Source organism: Mugil cephalus, chromosome 12 (assembly GCF_022458985.1).
Source record: "Mugil cephalus isolate CIBA_MC_2020 chromosome 12, CIBA_Mcephalus_1.1, whole genome shotgun sequence".
Lineage (NCBI taxonomy): Eukaryota > Metazoa > Chordata > Actinopteri > Mugiliformes > Mugilidae > Mugil > Mugil cephalus.
In genome coordinates, this window is record NC_061781.1 from 19,204,077 (window position 1) to 19,231,453 (window position 27,377).

Below are 27,377 nucleotides of genomic sequence, written 5' to 3' on the forward strand. Positions count from 1 at the left end.
TTGCCAGGCAACGCTGGTGCTACTAACATGTAGCAAGTTGTATTTTTTTTTTTTTTTTTAATATTTTTTAAACGCACCCTCCCTGTGTCCGAAATCGTTCACTCGCTCCCTAACCCCTACGCCCTATGTAGGGTTGCACTATATAGTGAGCTCAACCCCAACAGCTTTCGGACACTACACTATCATCGTTTGACGGACGCACAGTTCATGACGTCACTGCTGTCGCATCATTTACGTGTCAAACTGCCGCGGCTCCCCAGGTTATCCCATTATAATTTACACATTACTAAAACGTGATGATTTTGTAAACAAACCTGTGATGTTCACGAAATAAAAACTTAAATTACATTTAAAAAGAAGTTTCATATTTTCGCGACGAAAATTCCAAAATGTGTCTCAGTAAAAGCCACTAGCCGCCATTAACGGCGGCGCCGCTAGAACCGAAATGCATGATGGGACATCTACCACCCGTTTTTCCGTTGAGTGACCATCACCATCGGATGGGTCGCTACTTTTCGCAATGCTTTATGGGAAATTTTGAGTGCCCTATGTAGGGCGTGGAATTTGATCACTAAGGTTTCGGATACCACTACAAAATGGCGTAGGGGGCGATCTTGGACACAGCCACAATTTTTCTGTACAAATTAAATTTGATTAAGTTAGATTGAAAAAAACATGAATAGGCTGTAGTCGTTCTCACAATAAAGACATAACAATCCCAAAAAATAACTTTAGGATAAGTATTCAGCATTTATGACAACAGCAGCCGTTTCTGACTCCATTTCTTCTTTGGGTGAAGCTATACATCCACGTCCACCAGTGTTTGCTACTGAAAGAAAGCTAATTTCCCAAAACATCCAAACCTTTACCATAGAAGCTACTGAATGTAGTAAATATAAAAACAAGATTTATTTCTGAAAATATACATGTTGCATCAAACAGCTGCAGTCATGAGTGAGAATGATTAAAAGCTTTCAAATACACTTCTCAAAAAACATAAAGTATATATTCTGAGTGTATATAGTTTCCATATTGAAGCTCAAGTTTATTTATTTATTCTTTTATAAAATACAAGACATTAAAAATACAAAAAAAAATTAAAATAAAAATAAAAAAAAAATCTTTGGTTCCCAAGTGGCCCCATAGAAATGCTGGCCTCAAACTTTGGATTGTTACAACAATTTGGCTGAAGCGATTTTATCTTTTACCTGAAAAGTATCAAACTACAGTATATGATCCCTGGTAAACACACCATATTTCACACCATATACATATATGAACACAAGTTTAATACTGTGCAAATTGCAACTGCTAATAATCCCTTAGGGCCAGCAGAAGGTCAATTCTGCATGTCTGTGTGTGTTTGTATTTTACAGTCCACATGTATGACTGGTAGCTTTCTGTATACACATGACCAATGTGTGTGCTCTCTGACATGCAAGTATTGGGAACATTTCTGTACTCTCACCTCAAAAGCCCGAGCACACAGAATATTCAATAACGATCCCTTGATAAATATTATCATACAAGTTATTACAGTTTGGGAGCCAGCTTCCCAACAATTTTCTCTGTGATTACCGTATATTCAACTCCTGCCTTCTTTCATCTGTTGTGACATTTATTTATTTATTTTTTTTGATAAATAGAGAAATTAAGTTGTTACAAATGCACTCAAGAGGGTTTTGTGACACCTAATAAACCTGGTAAGGCTTCACCCCTAGGAGCGTAGGGTGAGTTCAAGCAGACAGAGCCATCTACAGTGTCCGTGGTAACATAAAAGAAAGGCCCACCTTCCTTCAGGCCTACTCAGGCGTCTTCTTTCTCACCAACCAAGTGAGTCATCCTCCTGGACTAACCCTGTGGGGTCTTACCACTTCCCAGGTATGGGCGTGCCGCACTCATACCAGCCTACGTAAGTCACATGCGACTTCCCTCCAATCTCTCCGAAGCTGACAGGCTCCTGCCGCATCGCTCTGTAGAACCCTGACAACAAGACAGAGGAGACGTGAGAGTCAACCGAATAAAAAAAAAAGATGGCAGATGACTTATACGGGCTACTGCTAACTCAGATACCTCGCCTGGCCGGTAGCTGGTCAGCAAGCATCTGGGTGCCAGTGCGTCCGTCCAGGAAGGAGTCCACGAACTGACAGTGGTCCTCTCCGTACCCCGTCTGATCTCCAATGTTGTAAAACTTGCCTGCAGAAAATGGTGGGTTGCTTTTAAATGTGGTCAGAGCTGCGTGTATTATATTGGTCTTTGTTTTAAAAGATGAAAAACATGAGTGATTATTCTGGAGATCAAGCTGCTCCACAGATGTGCCACATGTTTTTTTTAAGAAATGTATTTTTGACATAACGTTTATGGTTTTATTTTTATATTTATTGCCTGTTTTATTGACCTGTTTTCCAGCAGAGTCACTTCAGATTCAACTGCTGAATTTATTCGTTTTATTCGTTTCCATTGCATTGGTTCTAATGTCCTCTTAGAGCACAGGTCTTCAACAGGGGGTCCGTGACCCCTAGAGGGTCCGCAGAGGTGCTGCAGGTTTGGTTGATTAGACATTTTTTATATAGATTTTTTTTAAAAAAACCTTCCCCCACAAATTTAAATTTCTTTAAATACTCATTAATGTGAATGCTACATATTTTAGTAAAGGGATAAATGGAGGCAGAAGACGTCACTGGCAGTTACTGTTGCACATGTTTGAAATAAAAAAAAATAATATGAACCTGTGTATTATTTGAATAGCTTCATACTGAACGCATCTTAATCTCTTAATCTCTACTTAATCTCTCCTTCAGTTTGGGGGTCCTTGGCCTGAAAAACATTGAAAACCCCTGTCTTAGAGCATAGGTCTTCAACAGGGGGTCCGTGACCCTTAGGGGGTCCGCGCAGGTACTGCAGGGGGTGTTGCAAAATCTTTGGTTGATTAGACATTTCATATATTTTAATTTCCTCCCACAAATTTAAAGAAAGTCTATTCAGTTCCCAGGTGAAACTGCATGTTTGTATGTATGTTTACAGCGGTTAAACAGCCACCCTGTACTACTGCACAGGTTTGAAACGAAAAAAATGTGTAACCTGTGCATTATTTGAATAACTTAATAATGAATGCAAAATAACAATAATAATGTATATTTATAAGTAGCACTAGGCCGAGTTTAACTCATATAGCAGGTTGGGGGTCCTTACTAAATCTCTCTCCATCAGTTTGGGCTCTGTGGCCTGAAAAACGTTAAAGACCTCTGCCTTAGAGTGTGTGCTGCTTCCGTTGGGGCTCTTTGTTAATAAAGTTATCTGACTTACAACAAGAACAACTGCAAATTCATTAACACGCTGATGAAGCCTTTAACATAAATCAACCAACTACAACAAAGGAGTAATTAAAATGTGACAGTTAAAGTACCATTGAGTGAGTCACTCAGGTAGATCTTGTATCTCAAGGAGTTGCACAGCTGGATCCCCACAAACTTCCGGTACCAAGTCCTCTTCACGTACTGCTTTCCATTGCATTCAGAGTAACCGTCAGACTTGAACGGGAACTGAGTCCAGATGGCGTCTTTGCCTGAGAGGAAACATTCAAAGCTTTAATACACCGTTCGTCGTGCACCTGAACATGATCTCAGCCGGTCAAATTGGCTCAAACGTTCTGATAAGAAGAAAAACAAATATTCACCTGAAACGTGCTCGCTCACTCGCGGATCCGCTGCAAATATGAGGGAAAGTTGCAACGATTAAAAGAACTCAAGAGTTAACACGGACATCAGATGTTTTGAAACACTGCGCTAGACAAACTTGTATGAGAGCAGATTTGGCACAGTATTCATGGTGCTCGTTCCCGAAAGGCTTTGATTGCAAATGGCAGGAGGCCAATTAAGCAAAGCAGTTCCTCTCAATGTTGATGTTTGAATAAAAAAAAATTGCAGTAACATAATTCAGCTGCTGTATTTATTCAGCTTTGTTCAAAACTCTCTGATCACCAGGTGAAAGATTTGTCAGGAATGAGCTTCAGAGGATGTGGCAAGAGCTTCGAGTCTTAATCAGTCAGAGCTCAGTGCCATGTTGAAATCATTACACTAGCAGCTGATTAATAGTCCGACTTCTGCGATTCAAAGAAATGCTACCTGGTAAGTCACTGGCATCAACGCTTATCAGTCTCTCATATAAGCACGAACACATCCAGGTCTGTCAACGGACACATTATTTGTAAAACTTGCCTGATTCTGTGCTAAAAGACACCGGATCGCTGGTGGGTCCGGTCCCCAGCTCATTCTTTGGTGTTACGGTGAATTCATAACTGAAATAAAAGAACAGATCTGAGTCACATGCAGAAAAAAAAAGGGGAGAAAAAAGCATAATCCAAACTTCCTCGCAACTCAAGAGCCGGGATGCATAATATTTTCATGCCTTTGACAGCTAATATGGGTTCACACACAGACACACACACAGACACACACACACACACACACACACACACACACACACACACACACACACACACACACACACACACACACACACACACACACTCGCACAGAGCTGATGGTTATTCCACGTGCTGCGCTCAGATGTGCTGGCAGTGGCCAGTCTAGCAAACCCAACCCAGGGGAGGGTTCTGGTGAGCCTTGAGACTCCAGATGCTGAGATGTAATTAAAAACTCAGTGACCCACTCCACCCAGATTTCTACGGCTTTTGTGTCACTTTGGTGCAAAACCAAATGTGATTCACTGCGCGGGCTGCAAGAGTTCAAGCGGATCTAGAGACGAATCTAAAGGCAGACTCTCTCTTCATTAGCTCAACAGAGACTTATTATTAATGTAAAAGATGTTGTCCTGTTGTCTGTACCAGGTGTAAGGACTGAATTGGGTAAAAAAGGCCTTTGAGTCGCTCGCCTCCTCTTATCTGGAACAGCCTTCAACAACACCTGAATCTTGGGAGCCTTATCGAATCATTACCTCAGTAATAAATACACTGGTTGGGACTTGTCATTGTCTGTAACTATTTATCATTTGTACTGGGTTTTTAATGTATCTGCTGTTGTTTGTTGTTGTGTGCTGTCTGTAAGTTTTTATGCTGCTGATATTTTGGTCAGGTCTCCCTTGAAAATCTCAATGGGACTAACTGGGCAAAATAAAGGTTAAAAAAATTGTAATTGGTTGCTTAAAGCAGACATTATTTGTGAAGATAAATGCTTAAACCTGCTGGTTATTCCCCATCTTTGCAGTAAATTATTATAACCCAGTGCCTGGGTGTCATACCTGCTCTCTGGTTTGAGATTCTCCACGGCTGTGTGCGTCTGGTTGGTTGTCAGTATAGACACCTCCCGTCCGTTTGGTCCTTTAGTGGTGGACACAACTTCATACTCTGACAAGACAAAAACATCATTGAACATTTAGACTCGTACTATAAGTTTGAAAGGAGTGACATAGTTTGATAAGAAGGTAGAACCGAGACGGAGGTTATGTAGGATTTAATGATGAAAGGACTTTGATTTAGTTGTTGGACACAGTTTTGCCTACAATTAAGTATAAATGTGGAAGTTGCTAATGAACAAGTGTTTCTTTTCATAGTTTTACAGCCGATACATGAACTACAGCAAGTACAGTATCAACTGACGATAGTGACGTTGCATTCACTTTTATACAGTACATCCTGTCCTAGAATGGAGACAACCTTGTTAGAGAGACAGTCTGTCAGCCTCGTTGGAATTCAACTAGTCATAACAAAGGAGCTGCAGGTTGGATGACTTCCTGCCCTCTATCTGTGGGATCTTTCTCCTGCTACTTGGTGAAGAGGACAAGAGAGAATATCTTGTGTGACAGTTTAACTTCTGTATTTTTCCAACAAGTTCTCAGTACAATAATTTGGATGAATGTTGAGTCTCTCCTAGAGTCTAAGAGGGACGACTGGTTACCAACCAAGAAACTCAATATACATGGTGTCACCTCTGTTTATTTTTAAAAATATGAGGAAACTGCAACCCAGCCCCAACTGGAGTTTCCCTAAATAAAGCTTTAAACCCACAGTTATTTTAGAAATCGGCTTTTATTTGCTTATGCTGTACCTCTGGTTTCATTGTCAGCGTTTTGCCAGTCCAGAATGACGAAGGATGGGCAGCCCTCCACGGTGACCACGGTGAGGTTGGACGGCGGCACGCGGGGAGGAGCCGTCACACTCTGATCGCTGCCCTCCTCATCGGGGAAGTAAGCGAGGGAGGAGGTGATGGAGCACGGCTCATCGGGCTTTTTGTCCGTCTTGTAGATCACGTGGGGAGCTGTGGACGGTTAGAATTTGAGTTATTCCGGCTGAATGTGCAAAGTGTAAACTTAAAGCGGAGCTTGTAGATAGACCTGATGAAACCTTACCTACAAAACGCTTCTTGCCCATGATGTCTACCTCTGATGCAGGCAAGGGCCTGAATATGGAGTAGTTTTCATCCTTGTCAAAACGAGTGACTGAAGAGGAAACGATGGAGGAGGGGGTTAGTTTGATGTGCCTGCAGTCCCTGGCAGCTCATTTTAACAGCCCTGGCCCAGGATAGAGACCATCTAGTCCTGCACCTGCACTGGCCTCAACTCCTGTTCCTTTTCAGCCTCTAAACACTAAAAACGTTTTTTTCTTTCTCTGTTTTACAACTATAGATTTTACACAAGCCAGGTGCATCACCAGCATACCATTTATCATCACATGCAGGTAATTACTGTTGTTTCGGTCCTAATGACGTTTGCAAATATGTCTGAATCTAGGTTAAAAAAGGAATTCACAATGTACCTCGTAAGAAAGATTAAAAGATGTGTTTCTCATACTGTTTACTGCCGGGGGCAAGGTGGTCGTCTGCGGTCTGCGTTCCAGTTTGGGTTTCACTGTGACCAGAGGGAACGGCTTCAGGATGAACTCCTTGTCTCCTTTCATGGTCATGGGTTTATCTGAGGACAGAGAGCAGGAGGAGGAGAGATCAGTTCTTCTGCCTCGTCCTCTGACTCAGTCATACACAGTTGCGATCCATCTGCTCTGGCCATCCTCACCGAGCAACTCAGTGGCCTTTTCCTGGCTGCAGGGGGATCAGAGATTGCTTATTGAGTAATATCTCTTGTGCTCTATAAAGGGCAGCCAGAATACATCTGCTGAGACCAAAGATGCCCAGATGCACTCACACACACACACACACACACTTGCTCTGTGCACGTTTTTTTTTTTTTTTTTTCTCGAAGGCAGCGAGTGAAACACGGATGGAAAAGCGGATGAGCAGTAATATTACCAAAAATGCATTTTTGTGGAAGCTATTTTTAACACGTTTTATTTGAAAAATACAGCGTACTATGGCATTTCTAAAAACTGAGAAGCTGAAACATATTTGACCCTGGGAGGAAAATTTGGATTTGCACGTGGAACTAATAGACAAGACGGCTTTCACGCTTGCAAGGCTGTCGAGATCGAGTTTAACGGGCATAAATAAAAATAACATGACGGACAGATTTTCTAACAGATTAAAAGAACTATGATCGCTTTCTAGCAGATATATCAATGAGGCTGACAAACAAAGAGTTTGAGGAACGTTTAAAGGAATAGTTGTAAATTTTTCTCTCTTCACCTTCTTGCTGAGAGTTACAAAAAAAAGAAGAAAAAAATGATATCACTCCACAACTGTATGCTAAATATTAAGACTAGATGAACAAAAAAAAAAACCCTGTAGCACAAACACAAAAAAAGAGGAAATCATACTGTTTAATTTCTACATAAAACAAAACTGGTCATATCAGGCGTGTTTATTTCATGGTCAGATGCAGTGACTCAAGTGGCTGCGAGCTAGTCACCTTTGGAGAGAGTCAAACTAGCTGCTTATAATCTTTGTGCTGAATCTCAGCTAGAAACCAAATATTTACAATTACCAAATAGTCAAAATATTCCTCAAACTTGCACTTTATTACATTTGCGTGATGGGATCTGATCAGAGCCTTAGGAAAGAGTTTCACATTCACAGTTGACGCATTCTTGCTCAATACTGAACTGACTCCAGACATTTTTGTCCACATTAGGGGTTTAAAATGTTTAAAAAACACCACGATTATCCTTTAAATCCCATCTCCTTCTCTCTTGCTTTGCTCTGTGTGCGTAATCACGGAACACAAGATGAGGTGCGTTAGTGTTCAGTGCATCCATGACTGTTGCCCTCACCATTGTTAGGTTTCCCCACTTGGTTGGGTCGCTTGTTACCAGGAACAGCGGGACGCAGAACTGCAGGGAATTGTGGGAAACAAGAGTCGATTTCAGATTAATATCCCAACTGAAAGAAAGGTACAGTTGGTCCAAACTGGAGAAGAGATACAAAACTGAAAAATGAATGTTTATTAATGTTAATAGTGCAACAATGATGAAGTTTGAAGAGACATGTAGAAGGGCAGACGTCTGCAGAAACACAATGTGCTGAAACGTGGGTGTACAAATGCAAGCGTAATACAAGCAACAATAAAGCAGCCAGGCAGATCGCATGAGAAATGCCTAAAAGTGACTTTTAGAAGTGCTGACGCAGAGCACTACCGCGACCTGTGTCTAATGAAAACCCACGTCAGAGGTGAAAACTACAAACCAGCGCTTGAACCGCATTTAAAAATCCTAAACGAGAAACCAAGGCAGCAGGTCGAATAACTGTGACTGTGTGTGTGTGACTTTCCAAAATACGTTTGGATCCGATGCCGTTTCACCGACAAATGTTCCACAGAACCACAGAAAACACAATAAAAATCAAACCAGCTATGAGATGAAGACCACATGATTTTCACTGAGCTGCTTAAATGAACACAAGGAATGAACTGGCTTCAGCAAAGTGGTCATAAGGAAGGAAGCTCTGTGATGGAAACACCTCAGCTATAAACGGACTAACTTTTTTTTAACGTGATGCTCCTGCCGTGATTTAATGTTGTTAAACAAGCACAATCAAATTAGTGTTGCGATACCGTAGAGGAGCAAGGGGAGAAGCTCTGGGAGGCTTTACGCGTGAAGGAATAAGACGGAATAGTTAAGAGCATTTACTCCCTTTGCCATTTCTTATCTTGCAGATTTAATAATGATCATTCTGTCAAAAAGATACAACAATTGTCCACGTGTTGAGGCCAAAACACATTTCTTTTGGACTATTTCCTGCGTTTCTGGAGCTCACCTCCCCCTGGTTGGCATAAATCATCGATCTCTGGCAAACAGCATGGCATATCCTAGAGAAACTAAAGCAACCCTGAACATCTCTCTGGTTAACACCGAGAATACAATCTAGTAAAGCATCTGACTCACATGTGGTATCAGCTAATGGCAAACATATGCTCACATGTAAAGTCACACACAGTGGTAATTAAAATGCCATTCGCAAAGATATACAAACACAAACACGGAGCTATGTGAACTATGAAGAACTGACAGGTCTGAAGAGGGCTGTCATGGTTAACTGGGCAGGAAATGACAACAGAGCCATGACGATGTGATGAAATGCGATGTCAATGTAAAAAAAAAAATACGTCTACAAACTATGTGATACAGTGAGAGCCAGTCTATAGTCTCTACAGACGTTGTCTTTGGTTTGTTGTCAAAGAGTGAAACCCCCTAAAAGAGTTAGCCGAGCTCCCATTGAGCCAAACGCCTCAGAATCAGATGTGTGATTTACTACAGCAGCAGCACCATGAGTGCTGGTTTCTGTCAGATAACTTCATTTTCAGGGTGAGAATGTGAAAATATAAGCAGTCAAAACACAGTCGGTCCAGGAAAAAAATATTCCCATTGAAATACATACTAGCGTCTCCCAACACTAAGGTTGTTGCTTTAGCAACACACACACACACACACATACACACACACACACACAGATTTGGTGGATGGGATTCACGGGTGGACACCTGCACATAAGTACAGCTTTGAAACGAATTCAAGTTGAAATGCCAATGTGAAGCTGAGCTCCATAAAACCGCTGTGGACACGCTCTGATTCTCTCTATTGCCAAAAGCACAATCTGTACCAGCCGTACAAGGTAGCAGCGTGCTTTTTGGTATCCTACACTATTTACGTGTATGTCGTTTACTGTGTGGATGTACACTTTGTGTAGACGATGCCCTTTTAAAAAAGTACAAAAAGTACGATCACAGGGAGCTTTGTGCTTGAGTGTGCAGGGCAGCAGGCAAACCGACTTTTCTGTAGAGTTGCTTCCAGAGAGCCTTGCGACTCCTTGAAGACCTCTGAAACTGTCCAAGTTTCCAGAAATAACACACACCAGCTGTGACGTGGGACTGAAGCATAACTTCTTTTAACAACTCCGAACAACAAGGAGTGAGCAGAGCTTCACCATTAATGCATGTGGTCCAGACGTGGTTTGCATTACTACTTGAGATGGGTTCAATTACTCCAATTAACTGATCCTGTCTGGCAGAATGGAAACAATGTGATTGACTTAAAGAAATGGGTCAAACCACATTTACCTTTTAGCAAAAAAAAAACAAAACAAAAAAAACACACTCAGCTATTCTCAAACTAATTTAAACCAGTTGATTACAAGTCCGTATGCGCTGTAGTCTAAATAATGTGGTGGGGACCGGTATTGGCCAAATTTTTTAATTATACATGGCTTCAGTCTCAGTCAAGTAAAATCTAGTGGTATAACATAGACCAAGAGCAGACACACTTGTCACACACTGTGACACACAAGTTGACAATCACAGAGCATGAAGAGATTGTGAGCACTTTGTGATCAGTGCGGGACGGGACATGACAGTGCCTCTTAGGTTAGTGAGCGAGGAACACTGAAAGCTAATTATCTTGGTTTGTCTTTACCAGGTTTCCCTCTGGACCACACCACAGGTTTAGGGAGAGCAATGCCCCTATGATGCGCCCCACTGGCTGTTGGAGGGAAAAAGAGGTTCGTTATGAGATGTTTAGTGGGACAAACAAACACCAAATAAGGAGAATTACAGAAGGAAAAAGGAGAAGCTCTCAATGTCCAGTGTCAGTGGCAATAAAACTTGTGTGTTTGTATATTCAGTCTGGTTTTACAGGGGTTCAGGATATACACGTGTAACTGTGATGCATTTTAAACATCAAATGTTGTGTTTTGACATGTGTCACGTTCTCTTCTCTCCTCTTGGCGAAGAGTTTGTCTGTTTGTTTGAAAGGAGAAAGAGATACAAAGGGAGAAAGAAAGAAAGAAAGAGACTGTGAAGGCTCTGCTGTATTGCACAGTGCTTGGCTTGGCGTGGTTGGTGTAAAATGTGGTGTGTCCTGGCCAGTGCTGTGGCCAGGCTTCCCACCTGGCCAACAACAGGGGCCGTAAATCATGTTAACGATCCTGACCCTAGAGACGCCACTGCTGCTCGTGGTAAAGGTGAGAAACACGCAGCCGAGCACATGTGGCGGAGTGTGGAGGGCGTATGTACTGTAAGAAGAAGAGGGCAACGAAAGAAGAAAGGAATTTCAACATGGATCGTCAAGCTAAATTAAGAGAGTTTGTCTTCTTCTGTGTGGCTGTGGATGAGAGTGTGAGACAGTGCCAAGAGGAGAGAGTATCCTGAGGTAGCTGCTTGGGTAAAGGGAATAAGCGCAGGGGGAAAGTTAAGTACTCCATTACCGCCAGGTGTGTTGGAGCTGTGAGAGGAGGTGACTGTGTTGGATGGAGAGAATCTGACACCATGATTAGTGGGATGAGGAGCAACCCGGATGCGATGCAGCGTGGTGTTTCTTCCTGCAGTAGGAACAGATGAGCTAATGGGAAAACGTGGGACTTCAGCAACTGAGTGCCTGTTGACGCCAGTACCTACATGAGCAGAAAAGGCAATTGGAAGTTAGTGACGGATCCACCTCTGAGCTCGAAAGCTTTACCTAGATGGAATAAATGATAAAGCACACCAGTGAAAGGGAATGCCAAGAAGTTGACAATGGATGAAATGATAGAGAGGAATAAATGACATCCAAAGCTCGCCAGACTGCTCTGGGTGTGAGTGGCCAGGGGTGAGGTGAGTGTGCTGTGCTGGAAATGGAGGGACACATGGAGACAGGGACAACGCGTGGGGGTGGGGTGTGTAGGGTGGAAGGGTGGTAGGATGGAGATGGAAATGGGGAAGCGGTGACATCATCCAGTGGTTTGAAATACAACTGAAAGCACTGTGTTCCACGTGGACTGACGAAAAAGCAGAGATGGTAATGGGACAAACTTGTCATGGTGTTTACCATGATTATAACTACCAGCCTCCTCAGTAGCCAGGGCAGGTCTTGGTAGAGGCTTGCCCTCTTCTGGTGGACTAGGAGCTGCATGAAAGAAAACTCACCATTTATCTTGGACTATATATATATATATTTGGATATATTTGTTTGTAATTTTTAAAGGGGGCATAGCCTATTCTTGTTTGTCAAAGTCCAGTAGCACTGTTGGTTTCGAAAGCAGTGCACTGAGATAGGTAATTTGTTTTGATCATCAAAACACTATCATGTAGACAAAATACATATGAACAATGCTGGTGTCTTATATGTTGAATTAAAATATGGAATAATATCCACATTCTAGCTTATTACAAGGATATATTTACCAGCTTGTCATTTTAAAAATCTTATTGATTTAAATATTTAACTAAATGTGCCCCCTTTAAAATGTAGTTTAAGATAAATTTATAATGCTTGATTATGGATTGCTGATGGCAAAAAGTTACCCGTAGGGTCTGCCCGCCTTGGCGAAACCTTGGTGGGATCAGAGTCGGTCCTGGTCTGAGGCTGAAACTGAGGCCCGGGTTTTGGCTGGGAAATGGGTACATGTTGGATCTGGGTCTTTCTTGGAGGTGGTGATTGGGGCTGTGGCTGAATGTTTGGGAGACGTTGTTGAGGTTTTGATGGTTTATTTATTTGAGTTTGTGATTGTGTCTGTTTTTTTGGTTGAGGCTTTCGCTGCTTTTTTGGTTGAGGTGGCACTAAGGGCTTGGGTTGATTCTCGTGTTGAGGTTGTGTTGCGGGTTTGGGTTGATTCTCGTGTTGAGGTTGTGTTGGGGGCTTGGGTTGATTCTCGTGTTGATGTTGTGTTGCAGGCTTGCGTTGATTCTTGTGTTGAGGTTGTATTGTGGGCTTGGGTTGATTCTTGAGTTGAGGTTGTGTTGTGGGCTTGGGTTGATTCTTGCGTTGAGGTTGTGTTGGGGGCTTGGGTTGATTCTCGTGTTGAGGTTGTGTTGTGCGCTTGGGTTGAGGTTGTGTTGTGGGCTTGGGTTGATTCTTGTGTTGAGGACGTGTTGTGGACTTGGGTTGATTCTTGTGTAGAGGTTGTGCTGTTGGGTCGGGCTCATTCTTGTGTTGAGATTGTGTTGTGGGCTTGGGCTCATTCTTGTGTTGGGGTTGTGTTGTGGGCTTGGGTTGGGCAAAGATTATCCCAGTTGTTGGTTTGGTCCTAGACAACTGCTTGGTGCTTAACTGAGGTTGTGGTGACTTTGTTTGTTTGTGTATTTGTGGTGTGGTTGGGGAAAGGGTCACAGGCGTGGTCTTGGTTGAAGTTGGTTGAACTAGGGGTGGAGGTTGGGTCTGGGTTTTTAACTGTGTTGGAGGCTGGGTATGGTGTTTGGACTGGGATATCGCTATGACTTGTGGCTGAGGTTCGGTGTGATGTTCTGGCTGGGTGGTTTTTTGGGGTCGTGTTCGGGGTTGAACTTCTGTTCGGGAAGTTGTGTGGAGTTGTGGTTGGGTCTGGGGTATGGGCTGGGATGTTGACTGAGGTTGCGGTTCATTTTGGGCATGGAGTATTAGTGGTTGAGGCTGCTGGGGTTTGGACGTTGGCAGTGACGGTTGATAATACGGTTGTGTATGAGGCAGGGACTGGGTTTTTCGTTGTGGTGGCACAGATGTCATGGTTGATGTTGTGTGTTGTGAATGATGGAGCTTTGTAGCTAATGGGACCTCCAGGGAAGGAGGGAAGACAGATCTGGAGAGGCCTCCTCTTCCTGGGTTGTGTGTAAGAGAGAAAGAGAGAGAATATGGCCATAAAGCTGCAATGCCATATTGTAAAATATAACTTCAAATAAAATCCTCTGTAGGAAAGATAATCAATAAAGCAAAATTATTTCTGTTATCTAGAAAATGATAAACCAAAAGGAACATTGTGTTAAATTTAAAACAGGATGTTCCTAATAACTCACAGAGTACAGGCACAATAACTTTTAGCTGGCACTAGACTGATAGAACGAGTCCAATTTCAAAGGCAGACTGACCATATGGAGGCATTTGCAAAGTAACAGCCGTGTTACTACAGACTTTCCTAATATGGCCGGGAGGCCTTTGATTGACAGCCATTCAAATCCATTGGCTGTGCTATTGAGAGGCTATGTCACACGATAGTTTACTAGTTGCCGTTTGATCATTAGCTATGGGATTTTGATGGATCAGACTGATCGGATGTTTTCCTCAGTCAAAAATCAGACAAAGAAAAAGAAAGCCATGGGCAAGAAAAGCACTACTTGATAGATAACATGGAATTTCAGGTATTTAGTACCTCATCAAATGTCCAGTATGGTCATGTAATGTCAAAATGCCTCTGTTAAAGGGATTTGTTGGACAATTTCTATTCCAACAAAGGACAGCATTGGAAAAAAAAATGTTCCCTATCTTTTAAATCTATTATAAATAAAGTATATCACTTGGAAGTTGCCAAACAAAGCAGCTAAATATTACATACTGTGTCTTCACATTCAGGTTTAGAGTTTCACCTTAAGAAATAGTGAACAAGGTGATAAATGAGATAATGGGACTCACAAAAATGGTGTAAAAGAGATAAAACAGAGAGGAAAAAAAGAGAGAGATTCTGATGAACTTCCTGCAGGAAAGAGAGAAACTTCTTCTTCATGCAGTTTTGTCATGCAGATTCCACACCATTGACTGCAATGTAATGTAAGCAAAAGCATGAGATTTGCATGAAAAAAAAAAATGTGAAAAAAAGGTTATGGTGTAAATCCTGAAAACAAAATATGAGAAATACAGTGGGTTGAGATTTGGGTTATGGTGATTTTTCAGGTATGACTGAAATGTAATGGTTTAATAAGCAGCATCTAGCGCGTTTATCAGTTATTTCAATGATGATTCTCTATAGTACTTATGGTTTGCAGGCATGTCCAACTGATTTTAACTTTTGTTAACCTGCGATACAACTGTAGATGGCAAATCACGTTAAAATAGTGAAAACAACAGAAGTTTGGGAATATTATTAAGAACAAGCTTAGTTTCAATCTTGCCCTTGAGGTTCTTTGTTTCAAGAACCTATTTGACTAAAAAGGTCATGCAACTAATGCCACCTACCTTACCTGCATTACAACCCAAACAGCTGGCGCCATCCACTGGGTCACAGGTTTGGCTACTACACTCTCCCAAAACATGCCACTCTAGCTCATGCAGATATCACAAAATGGTACTTTAAGGCATTGCCAAGTCTATGATTTCACAAAGCCAGAATAAGCGCAATGAAGTGCTTTCAAAAAGAACTATGATTCGCTCTTTACCGATTGGCTGTTTGGCGACCAAAGGAAGTGTAGGTCCGGGGGTTGACAGAGATTCCTGTCTAGTAGTTGTGGTTGGAGCTGAGAAATATAGTGTACATTAGTAGACCTGAGAGAAAAGTTATTACTGTATGTCCTGTAGAATTGAATATATATAGTAAACAATGAGGCAAGGTTTCCTGCAGGACAGAGATAGAGAAGTCGGGTAGAATGGTCAGAGTTCATTCTGACCTCTGAACCCAGTTTTAGGCCAGAAAAGTCATTACCAAGAGTTGTCTTTGGGGCTATATTCCTTGGGGGAGGCTGTCTGCCCCGGGTCCTGTTAGCGGGAACTGACAAGGACAAAGGAGAAATTAAAGTCAAGGAGTCAAACCTTACAATGTCTTAACTGTCAGTTCTGGGGGAGAAAAAAGTCGTATGCAAAATAGTTAAACTTAAGCAAATACTGTATGAGTTGTATGAGAGATGGATATTGCACGCATCAGTAAAACTTATAATATGAATGTTTATTATGTTTATCAAACTGCAATCTAAGATAAAGTTAAGTTTAAAACTTTACTTAAATGGACTGCTTATGAGAAGCAAAATAACACAAAAAATATATTATCCTTTCACCATTTCAATGTTTGTTCTCATTTAAGCTCTGTTCAATGGGACAAACTGACTATTTGTCTCAGTCTGCTGTTTCACTGGAGGTCCTTGAAAGAAATACTGGTTAAAGTAAAGAAATGGATTCATAAATTGTTTTTTTGAAAACACCCTAGCTTTGTTTGTGGAGAGTCAAACTTTTGCACAGCTTTTTGAATCAGTGCACTGGTTTCAATTCAGTAAGAATGCATGAACAAATCTTGATGTATTTGGTTCCAGCAACAAACAAGCAAAACAAAATGAGCTTGGGTCAGTGAAAAGGACTGAATCAGACATTTTAGGAGAAATAGTTTATGCATATTTTCTTTAAAAAAGAAGAAATAAGAGTTCAATGGAATATACCAAAATCAGCTTGTCTCTATTGACTTACCATGGTGAGATGGAAAGAGGAATGGGTGAGTATCTGATGTTGAGGGTTTCTGAAAGGTGAAAGACAAAAAGACAAATGGAAGAACGGGTCGTTATTCTGTGTAATGGTCACAAACTCCAAAGTATCAACCTTGGCCCACAGTGTCATCTCTTTCTCTGGCACCTCTTTAGGGTTTCATAACTCATGGGTAAAGTCCCTGGTGAGAAGCTTGTTATTCAAAGTTTCCCTGTGGAAGAGCCAGTGTTGCAGCTAAATCTAAACAGCTGTGATGTTTTATGTGTTGGGCTCCAGACGACACATGACAGAGAAGCTCCGCGCTGTCAGAAAATCAGTGCCACCTTTCTTCTCTCAACTCATTTCAGCACCATTATCCCTCTTTGTCTTGTCCCTCTAACTCATCTCCCCTTTTGCTCAATGATTTTCCACTCTAGAGGTTAGCCAGCTACAGACTTCTCGCTTTGGCTCAGCCAGTCCTGGCTGTACTGATGCTGTTTCCATTCAGCAGTTGCATGGAAAATTAATGAGACAAACAACACTGAGAATAGTATAAGCTCAGTAAAATGTACAACATGGGCTCTAAAGAAAACCGCCCTTTCCAAATCCCCACCCAGAGCCCATTTTATTTTATTTTAAGGACAGGAAGTGTTCGTGTCTATTCCCACTCCTCTCACTTGCTTAGGACACACTTTTCATTTTGCATAAGCCATTTAGCATCTCCATGTACATATTGATACAATAAAAGGCACATCTACAATTCTTTGTTTTTGCTCTGATAACGAATTGAGAATATCTACTACATACCACAGGGTTGATGGGATGTTTAAAGTTTTTCCTGATGGGCCTCTCTAGAAATGCAAGACAAGAAGCAGAACAAAAATTAGATCAGGAGAGCTAAAAGAAAGTGAAGGAACTAAGTAAAAACACATTTCAAATGTGCTTTGTTCAAGATGTGCTCCGATGACTGGCTCCTCAGTCAAGCTTAAATACGAGTTAACCTCAAGATGGGTTTGAATCAGCAACATTCGGTATCTATTCACGATTTATATGATATTGCATATCCACATAAAGTCGCCACAATGAATCTGACATGAAAAACAACATGACAAACAAATGTCCTGTCTCCACATCATACAAAAAAACATACAAACTTTAAAGAATCTCAGACTAGAAAAAGGATACTTCAAGGCAAAGCACTGGGTTTTCTGTTCAAAAAATAATCAATCAACATATACGTGCGAACAGATAACCAGAAATCCTGGCCTTTGTCTTTTAAAGCACTAATCTGTGCTTTAACATCAGAATGAATAACCTGACTCTGGTTTACTGTACAGAACACTGTGCTCTTGCTATTAACTTTACCAGAGCTACATACTATAAAATATATGCATTGAATAAATGAAGATTATTTCTTCTCTATTCACAACCCACATAGAAAGTGCGAGTTTGGTTACACTAATAAATCTAACATACCTTCTGTACCTGGCATGCTGACGTTGTGAATGACGGGCTTGCTCCACACTCCAGGGCGATCCTTAGAATTGGGCTGGACACCAAATTCATAGACTGTGTTTGGCTTCAAATTGTCAATGACTGTATCACTTGTTGGGCAGGTCTGGTAGTTCCACTTCCTGTTCTTCTCACGGTAACGCACCGTGTAATGTCTGGGCACAAGACAGAGCAGGACAGAACATAAACAGTTAACCAGAAAGTCGGTTAAAAATCATATATGACATAACAGGAAATGCAGGAAGCAAATGTCATCTGGATGACATAAAAAGGCATCTTGATATATCATGAGGATGTGTAGCCATTTTTTTATTAAATGGCATTATTACTTTGTTTTTATCCATGTACTGTACTGATGATTTTCACAAAACTTCTCAGAATTCCTTGGAATGTACATCACAATTTTTGTTGCCTCTGAAGAACAGGGATGCACAGATTGACAAAATGTCTCAAATGAATGTATTCTAGTTTAGTTTGTGGCTAGAAATTGCTGTCATGTACATAAAGCTGACATAAATGGGCTCATCTTCAACGCTAAGAGGAGCAATGAGTACATACTTCTACTTGTCTTCTAAAAGAACCATAAAACTACTACTGTTTACAGAACCAAGTGAAGATTAGTTCCAAATGACAAAGTAGGATTTTTTTAAAGTAGTTTTTCATCAAATGAAATCTGTGTTACATATGTTGTGTGGGTGGACTCCTCTCCTAAACACCTGTGTGCACAAGATGTTCTGGATCCACTGCTCAGCAACCTGAGACACTTCAGGGAGTCATTTATCTGTTATGCACTTATATCAGAGTATCTGAACCAAGTGCTGAGTGTGTTTGTGTGTGAGTGTGTGTGCGAATGTGCGTGTGTGTGTGTGTGTGTGTGTGTGTGTGTGTGTGTGTGAGTGTGTGAGTGTGTGAGTGTGTGAGTTTGTGTGTGTGTGTGTGAGGAAGAGAGCAACTTATTCCACCATCTGTTTCTATGCTTACTATAACTATAGTGCAGCCAGAGTACAAGAAATGAAAACGCTGAAAAAGCACTCTCCATACTTCACTGTATGGTCGTCTGACTACTTTTTTTTTTTTTTTTCCTGTGGCATTAGGTTTTCAAACTGTGAGCAACACAAAGGAGAGGTAAAGGTACAGGAAGTTAGTTATTTTTAACAGCTGGTCAATTGTAGCAGAAGCTGTAGTTACGGCCCTCAGCTCAGGGAGATAATTACGGTACTTTTATAACCTGGTAGGTGCAATCTGCATTAAATTTTGTACTTTTTTTCCCTTGACTCATTCAAATCTGACCACAGATGCAAAAAACATTTACTTTTTAGAGTTACTCATACGAGTGAAGGTTAACATCTAAATCTTGCCGATATGGAAAAGGACTCTACATTATTAAAATTATACTACCTGTTTACATCACCAAACACAGTTTGTCTGTTTTTGTTAGACGTTCGGGGTTATTATTGTTTAAGGTAGGCCCACAGGATTAGACATTGAAAACACTGTTTTAACTTTTGAAAAGTAAAAAAAGTGTAAACTCACCCATCCTCTAGACAGTCATTCATGATATTGCCTTCATAAGGGGTTTTCAGCAGAGTCCCCCACGATAGCAGAACCGAGGTGGGCGTCACCGACCCAATGACCAAATGGAGTGGCTTCTCCAGTTGCACTTTACCTGAGATCAAATGAACGTCTTACTGCAGTCGACTGTGTGCTCAAGTTAGTTTGAGATTAGTAATCCTTTAAACAAACATACCTGTGCACTGCTTTTTCACCTCGTTGATTGGGATAGGTTGGACAGCTATGAGGTACTTGGGCTCGGCATCTACAAGCAGAAGAGCAAACCACAGATTAGGGCTAAATATGCAGCGATTAATGGTGAAAAGGCATCACAGCCATTTGTTCTTTGTCTCTACAATGTAAATGAGCAAGCACTCCTTACCAAACTCGGTCTCGTATGGCTGCCCATTCTCCGGGAGCTGAATGAACTGTTTGGAGAACATGCTGCTGCCGTAGCCCAGGATGTAGCCTTCAAGCTTGGTGTCAGCGTTGGGACGCAAAAACTTCATCACGATGGTGTCTCCGGTGGCGTTGATGCGGACTTTCATGTTCTGACGCCTCACTGGACAGAAAGGAAAGGACAACACTGGTCTGTTTAACATTCATGTTGATTTTGAGCAATTCTGAGGTTAAAAAAAATGAGCCACAGAGGTCCTGATTTTATCAAACAGAGCTCCCCTGTGTTTGTCCATCTGAGAATTGCAGTTTATTATTTTGGTTTCTATGACAAATCCTTTAAGAACCACCACAAGATAAACAAATGATAAAAACTAAGATAAATTCACAGAGAAGGAGAGACCAGGAAAACAAGATCTATGTTCTTCCTCCATCCCTTGTTTAAAAAAAGAACAAAAAGTTGGAGAGAAAGTTCACAATTACATAAAAAAAGTAACAACCTACACCTCCCCAGTTTAAGTACTACTAATTTGATAAGAATGCTACTTTTATAGAGAAAACAAACTAAGGATTTGCCACTTACAAGGATCATAAACTACACATGTTGTCCAGAGGAGGCTTTTTTTTTTTTTTACAAGTGACATTGTAAATCAACATCTGCAAATGTGTTTTATGAAAACACAAGGTCAGCAAGGCAGTATCATGCCTGTGTTGATTGGAAAAGAAAATGGTAAAACAAACAAATACATGAACACACAGATGAATAATATTATTTGCTTTCAAACTCTCCCTTTTCTGCCAAACGTGACTTTGACAGATTATGATCTTAAAAGGAAGCCTGGGGACAGATGTTAGATGAGAACAAGGGCCAATAAACTGAAAAGCAGAAGAGGTAACAACACAGTGGTTTCTTTTCATTGGTCAGTGTAACTTGACTGGAACATACACACAAGACAGAAAAGTGACTAAAGGACACTTCCCAAAAGAATGAGTATTATTGTTGTTTTACTCCCACGGTTTCTTCTTTATGAGAAACAATCTGCATTAGATGTAGTAGATGTAATAGGCATGGTTACGATTTAAACATTTTACGAGGATGCAAGGCAGAAGAGCATCATCTTTATGATTATCACAAATCTTTATGCCAACAGTTGAACTTCACTCATCTCTAATAAAACAAACTGCTAACTTGCTTAACCTCCTGAGGCCCAAGCATTGTTTGGTATGGATTTTTAATTTCTCCAAGGTATTTGGGATCAGTAGAACCTAAGAAGTATAAAAACTAAGTTAACTAAGTTTTTGAAAAAACAATGTCCTCATATGTGGACACTGGGATTATTCATTATTTGTATTATAATAAAGTCACTAATGTGAGACAAAATATAAAGCTGTTTATTTTAGATACCTTTACGTGACTGAGCAAAACTAGAATTGTGAACAATGAAGTCCCATCGTCCTCAAATGAGTAGTTGCTAATTATTGAGGTTGTAGCTCATTGCTATTGATAAAATTTGTAAAGTTTGCAGGTCATATCAAACTAGAAACATTAATAAACATAAATAAGTTTTAACCATAGAATTTGATGTTTTTTTTTCCTCTTTCACTTTTGTCCTCTTATCGTCTGTAGAATACATGAAATGTCCGCTATCATGTTTTTACTGAGTAGTGTAATGACCCTTTGCTACCACTAGATGGCAAACTAAAGTGTCCACTAATGAGGACAACGGGTTTAAATGAAGCAGAATAAGCTGCAATAAAATCTAAAACTCAATGTCCCCATATGAGGACGCAGGGTCTCAGGAGGTTAAGTGACACTTATCTCATTTGTTTCTATCATTTTAATTTTGAAGAGGAAATCACAAAAGCCTACATAGAGACTTTAAAGTCCTCCACTCATAGTCTACAAGGCTTAACAGTGGGATAGACTTCTGTCTGGATTACGACTTGTATTATACTCTCCACAGCACATCCTTGGCTCATATGTCAGTGCTAAATGAAATAGTGGAACTTTGCAGGGAGGAATATTGCCAGCAGCTGCCAGACGCCAAAAAAGACACTGACAGTGAGAGACGGGGAAGCCCTGGATTTGAAAAATACCCTTATGCCTTTCCAGCTATGTGTTTCCTATCAAAACGGCATTTGTTTTGATTCTCCCATCAATATTTCCGATAAAACGCAAGTGCGACTGGCCCTGAGAGAGGGGCTCAGAGCGCATGAAACATTAGGAAACTTTTGGCTGTGTGATTTAAACTCCAGTACAAGCAAATGCTGGCTCTTCCCCATGACAACCAATCCAGAGCCCAGCCATTTGGCCAGAGGGACTGTTAAAGCTTATCAGTATTTCCAAAGTAAAATGAATAAAGGTTTAGGAATGAATCCCATTCTGATAGTCAATCATCTACAATGCAAAGGAAAACCATTGACATTTAGCTAGCCATAAAAATGTATGTGTGGAAAATAATTTCTACAGGGAGATCGGTCGGTGTCTGTCCCAAACAAATGAGACCACAGAAGATTTACAACCCCACCAAAGGACCAAAGTAACCAAAGTATAATCAAATCCTTCACCCTAACAACCAAGGGTTGATCAGAGAACAGGTCTACCAGGCAGAAACAGAGTGAAACTATGTTGGAAAGTCAATAAACAACGAAGACGAGACACAAAAGAACATAAAAACATGCAAATCTACCACAGCCACAAAGCAAACACGAAACGATACAAAACGATAACAAGACTCTGCAGCACCAATCTGTGGTCTTGTTAAGCAAGAGGGCTGGGGTAGGTTTTACATTTCTGCCTTGGGGACAATCGTCTCATAATCATTTTACATTATTAACCAATCTATCATAGGAAAACATCTGGAGTACCAAACATTCATTTAAAAAAAAATGCTATTATGCCAACAATAAATCTGTGTTTTAATAATGTCATCTGTATGTTGTTAGGAGCCAGATTTTCAGGATGGTTTCCCGAATATCATTTCCAGTCACCATGTGGGTGAAGTACACTATGTAATATACTAAAACTGATGCATCGAAGACTAATCCCCGTAATTAAAACATGATATGAGCTGTTTAATTCCATGGGCATCCCCAGAGAACATGGCCACTTCATCACCAATTCCTGCTCGGGTATATCAATCATAACACTGGGAGTCAGCCAGTAAACTTGTCAGATTATGCAATCAACGATGCCACATCTTTCAATAAACAGTCTACCATGTTAGTCATCCTCATTTGGACTAATACCTAGAAAATGAAATCCTGCTGGCTAGAAAACAAACACCCACTAACAGGAAACTTAATCCTGGCTCTGCTGAGCGGCTATCTTGGATCATCAGGAGTGATGGATGAACCTCCCAGAAAGGGAGCAAGTTAATGGGGTTGTCAGTGCAACACACACTTTTTAATTTCAATTGCAGAGCCACTTGGAATTTGTATGCGTTTGAAAATAAACGTTAAAACATGCATCTGTACAGTGTGTGTCGTTTTGGCTTCGTAACATTCTGATTTACTGGCTGACATTATCCAACCGCAGATTTCCTACACTAGCAGCTCTCTTGTGCTGTTTTGGAGTAAATGCTATGAGAACAAATAGACTGAGATCATCACTGGACTTTTCCACTTATGGCGACGTGTGACCTATAAATACTCAAAGCAAAACCTCCAAAAAAAAAAAAAGAAAAAGGGGAGCAGAGCTACAAGGCTTGTTTTGTTTTCAAAATATGACATGGAACAGAAATGTTCCCTTCATTGTTGACATTAATGATGGAAGTGACACAGAAAAATAAAGTCATGTTAATTCCACATGACCCAATTAGGCACTGGAGCAACATTTGGCTCCGCCCACCTTGACACCTGTGATTATATATATATATATATATGTGTGTGTGTGCTGATCAGCCACAACATTAAAACCACTCTAACATCACATAGGTCTCTTTTGTGCTTCGAAAACAATTCTGAATAATCACAGGCCTTTTGTCCTGTGGTGTCTGTCACTTTGGGCTATTCTTCATGTTTTTTGAGCCGTTCCTAAACTGTTTCTGTGGTTTGGCAGGATGTCTTGTTGGGAATGGCTGCTGTTGTTGATATGGGGTGGGGGTGCCTGGTCAGCAGCAACATCTAGGTGGGTGGTTCTTGTCTTCAATCCCAGAAACAAAGGTTTCTCAGCAGAACAATAAAATGAAATGAAACAAACAACCAATTGTCACTTCACGTGTCACTGGTTTTAATGTTGTGACTGATCGGTGTGCACACACGTTATCCTGCTTTTGCATGCATAGTGTCCTGAGTCTTGGAGAGATATTATGCAGTCCTTGTTTACATTATTTTAGCCTCTCGTGTTTCCATGTTGGAAACAAAGAGACAGAGAGGAGTCTTGGCTTTCCTCTCCATGAAGACAGAGACAGATGTTTTATGGCGCTTGGTGTAACAGTCCCCGTCATTTAAGGCAATGAAGTGTGAAAGTCTCTCAGAGCTCTGTACTAACTGGAGTGGTGAGGGTATGAAATGATTTAACTGGTGAGCAAACAGCAGCTGAGCTGACCTATATGGGCTCTAATGGGAATAACCAGTGTAACTCAGCCCAATGAATATCTACTGTAATCCAGCAAGAGCCTCTTTGATCCCATCCTCCCCTGGAACAACTGCATCCTTCAGACCTACAGATGTCCCCACCTTGGGGTCCAGCGGCAGAAAGTTGTGCCTGAGATTGTTCTCCCACATTTAACCATCAGCTTGGCTGCTCCCATGCAGGTCTCTTCGCTCTCACAATATATATCCCGCCTGTCAGATTCAACTGAGAAACAGCTGTTTTCCTTTTTCCCCAATGGCCCTGCTCTATCCCGTCCTTCACCTCATTCAGTCAATCTCTGCTATCCTGTATCTATCACCAGCCATCTTTCCGTCAATCTGATGATATTTTTTCTAAACTTCCTAAAGTGCTTAAAATTCATCCGGTTTATCCTGCAAGTTCCTCGACTTTCTTCTCATTAATCGGTACATGACATGAGGCTATGTTTATTCAGATACATCAGTCAGAATTAAAATTATGCCAAACAATCGGTCGCGCAGAAAAGCAAACACACATTACAGTATAGTGTTTCCTCCTTGATTTGAGAAAAACTCAGAGTTAGCTCTCTTCCCAGAGCAAAAAACGCACACAGCTCCTTTTATGCATCTGCCAAAGCTGCACACCGAGATCTGTCTGCAAGCCAACTTCAGCCAGCGGGTTACTCAAAGGAGGCAGCCTTTTCCACTGTGCTTACCTCTTTATACCGACTCCAGTCCGCTCACCTCAAATCACTTTTATTCCCATCAAAGTCCTACAAGGGCACCCAAGTTGAATGCACAAAAAAGAGCATGGCTCGCACAAAACTGGATAATGAGACAATATGGAAAACATTTGTGGAAAGTTTTGTTTGCCAAGAATGTTTGCGAGGATTCTAATCATACAAGAGGCTCAAAATACTATGAATTACAGAAAGTGTGGGTATGGTTTACTTTGAAATATGTTGCTAATTTACATTTTGGACATATGTTTATATGGAAGAGCAGTAATAAGTCTGAGTCTGTTTAATTTTAAAGAGTCTTTTCAGGCGGTTTGATAATAGTCTTTTAATGAGATCTGCAAGAACCAATGGAACAATATAAATGAACCTTTTCCCTGAAACAATTTAATAAGCCAACTTTTAATCTCTTGAAATTGTGGGCTAGGTGTGCAGGTTTCTAGTAAAGCTGTCTCATCAGGGTGTCTTCGAATGTAACCCTTAAGTTCCTACCAGGAAACACTTCCATTAAAACCGGTGAGCGGTAACCAACGTATTTTACTGGGCCTGTTCACCTCATTTCAGGGAAATGGGGATAAACCACAGGCATCGTAAAAAATGGTGCTCACACAGTTCCTAATGAAGTCTGTTTGAAAGTGTGACAGGTGACTGCAGAGGAAGGCTGATTTTCCCCGTCAACAGCATTTTGCAAAATGATTGGATGATATCCAATCATTTCCGATTCCTACATACTAGTGTGACTTCAAACTAAATGTGTAAACACCATATTGTTTAAGAAACAAAACAAACACTGATATAAATGTAAGACTGGACAGTTTTGCTCATGGCTCTTTTAAAAAAAATAATAAATCAACCAGAGTCTGTTGGTTACTACACTTTTGCCCTAGAGTACCACAGCACACAGAAGACTTCTTGGCTTGCTTCATCTTCTGGACAGGAAACACAGGGCAGAGCTGCCTTGAAGCCAAATGTGATATCACAGCTGAATCTGGTAGTAAGTGAACCCAAAACACGTGGACTTGATCTGCACACTTAGTCATTTTTTTGTTTTGTTTTTTTGCTCTGCTTTGCATTTAGGGATTTCTGAAGCTGCAAGAAGGATTATGTTGTTAGGAATGAGGCTTTTAAACAGCATCCATCACTCAACATGCTTTGCAGCAAATAGTTGTCTCGTTGCTGTTACAATGTTCTTGTCATTTATCCTTGAAGAAATATCTAACTATGACATATCATCTTTCCAAGCCTGTCCCAGCAGAGAACGACTACAGAAAGGCAATGAGCCCATTACAGCACTGTAACAGAAAGACAGTTACAGACATTCGCTTGCATAGATTTTTTTTAGACTGTGGTATGAAAGCTGGGAGCAGAGACCAGTTGATGCATGTAACAAATAAATCACAATAGTACCACCTGGTTATCTCAGTAGAAGACAACAACATGAACGAAGATGTCACCTACCTCTGCTTCTTCTACGTGGAGTGGGGGGACCAGACAGAACTATCCCGGCAATGAAGACTACGAGGAGAAGGACCAGGAAGACGTGCGACTGCCTCTGCATCCTCGACATCATCTCGGCTCCGAGTCTCAGGTGTAACAAGCTGCTGTGATCTGAGTGGACTCAGAGTATTTAACACGGTCTTTGGTGACAGGATAAACAAACAGGCTGGATGCTTCTGGAGTGGCTGGACTACTTCTCTGAGCTGTTGGCTCTCAGGACTAGTGCAGCACACTGGACTGGACGTCTGGATGCAGCAGGCTGCTCCTGCTCCATCTATACCTCTATTATGGAGGGAGGGGACAGACAGAGTAAGACACGCCCACTCTAACCTCCCCCATGTCTCCTTTACTCTCTCACTTTCTTTCTCCATCCAACGCTCTCTGGAAAAGAAGAAAACGTTTTGTCCAAGTTTCCCACCCTCCTTTTTTTTTCTTTACTTTTTCTGCTCCGTGCAGTGTGTCCCATCCAGTCCCGCTTTTAATCTCCAAGACCTTTTGACACTGTGCTTCTTCTCCCTTTCCTTTTCTGCTTCCTTCACACTAGTCATGTTAATATGCTCTGTAAGATTTGAGTTCAAATATTCTCAATATATCACCTCAATTATAGCCAACATATACTACAAAAACAC

At 41.0% G+C, this 27,377-nt stretch overlaps 1 protein-coding gene across 14 annotated transcripts; it reads right to left on the minus strand.

The window, feature by feature from the left end:
* Window positions 1-887: 887 nt before the first annotated feature.
* LOC125017340 (target of Nesh-SH3) lies at window positions 888-27,023 on the minus strand. 14 transcript variants are annotated; one of them, XM_047600342.1, is made up of 23 exons: window positions 26,710-27,023; window positions 19,947-20,126; window positions 19,761-19,829; window positions 19,547-19,679; window positions 17,987-18,168; window positions 17,309-17,352; window positions 16,508-16,556; window positions 15,756-15,821; window positions 15,493-15,570; window positions 12,676-13,944; window positions 12,200-12,277; window positions 11,601-11,786; window positions 10,811-10,876; window positions 8,177-8,236; window positions 6,808-6,927; window positions 6,367-6,456; window positions 6,066-6,275; window positions 5,260-5,365; window positions 4,218-4,297; window positions 3,677-3,706; window positions 3,407-3,565; window positions 2,074-2,196; window positions 888-1,983 (listed from the first exon to the last, which is right to left on the minus strand). In XM_047600342.1, exons 1-23 carry the CDS (start codon window positions 26,819-26,821, stop codon window positions 1,868-1,870), a joined length of 3,606 nt encoding a protein of 1,201 aa, XP_047456298.1. In that variant the 5' UTR covers window positions 26,822-27,023; the 3' UTR covers window positions 888-1,867. The 14 variants fall into 14 exon arrangements, with proteins under 14 accessions (XP_047456298.1, XP_047456297.1, XP_047456299.1 ...); XM_047600341.1 differs by having other exon boundaries at window positions 17,978-18,168; XM_047600343.1 differs by lacking the exon at window positions 10,811-10,876 and having other exon boundaries at window positions 17,978-18,168.
* Window positions 27,024-27,377: the final 354 nt, after the last annotated feature.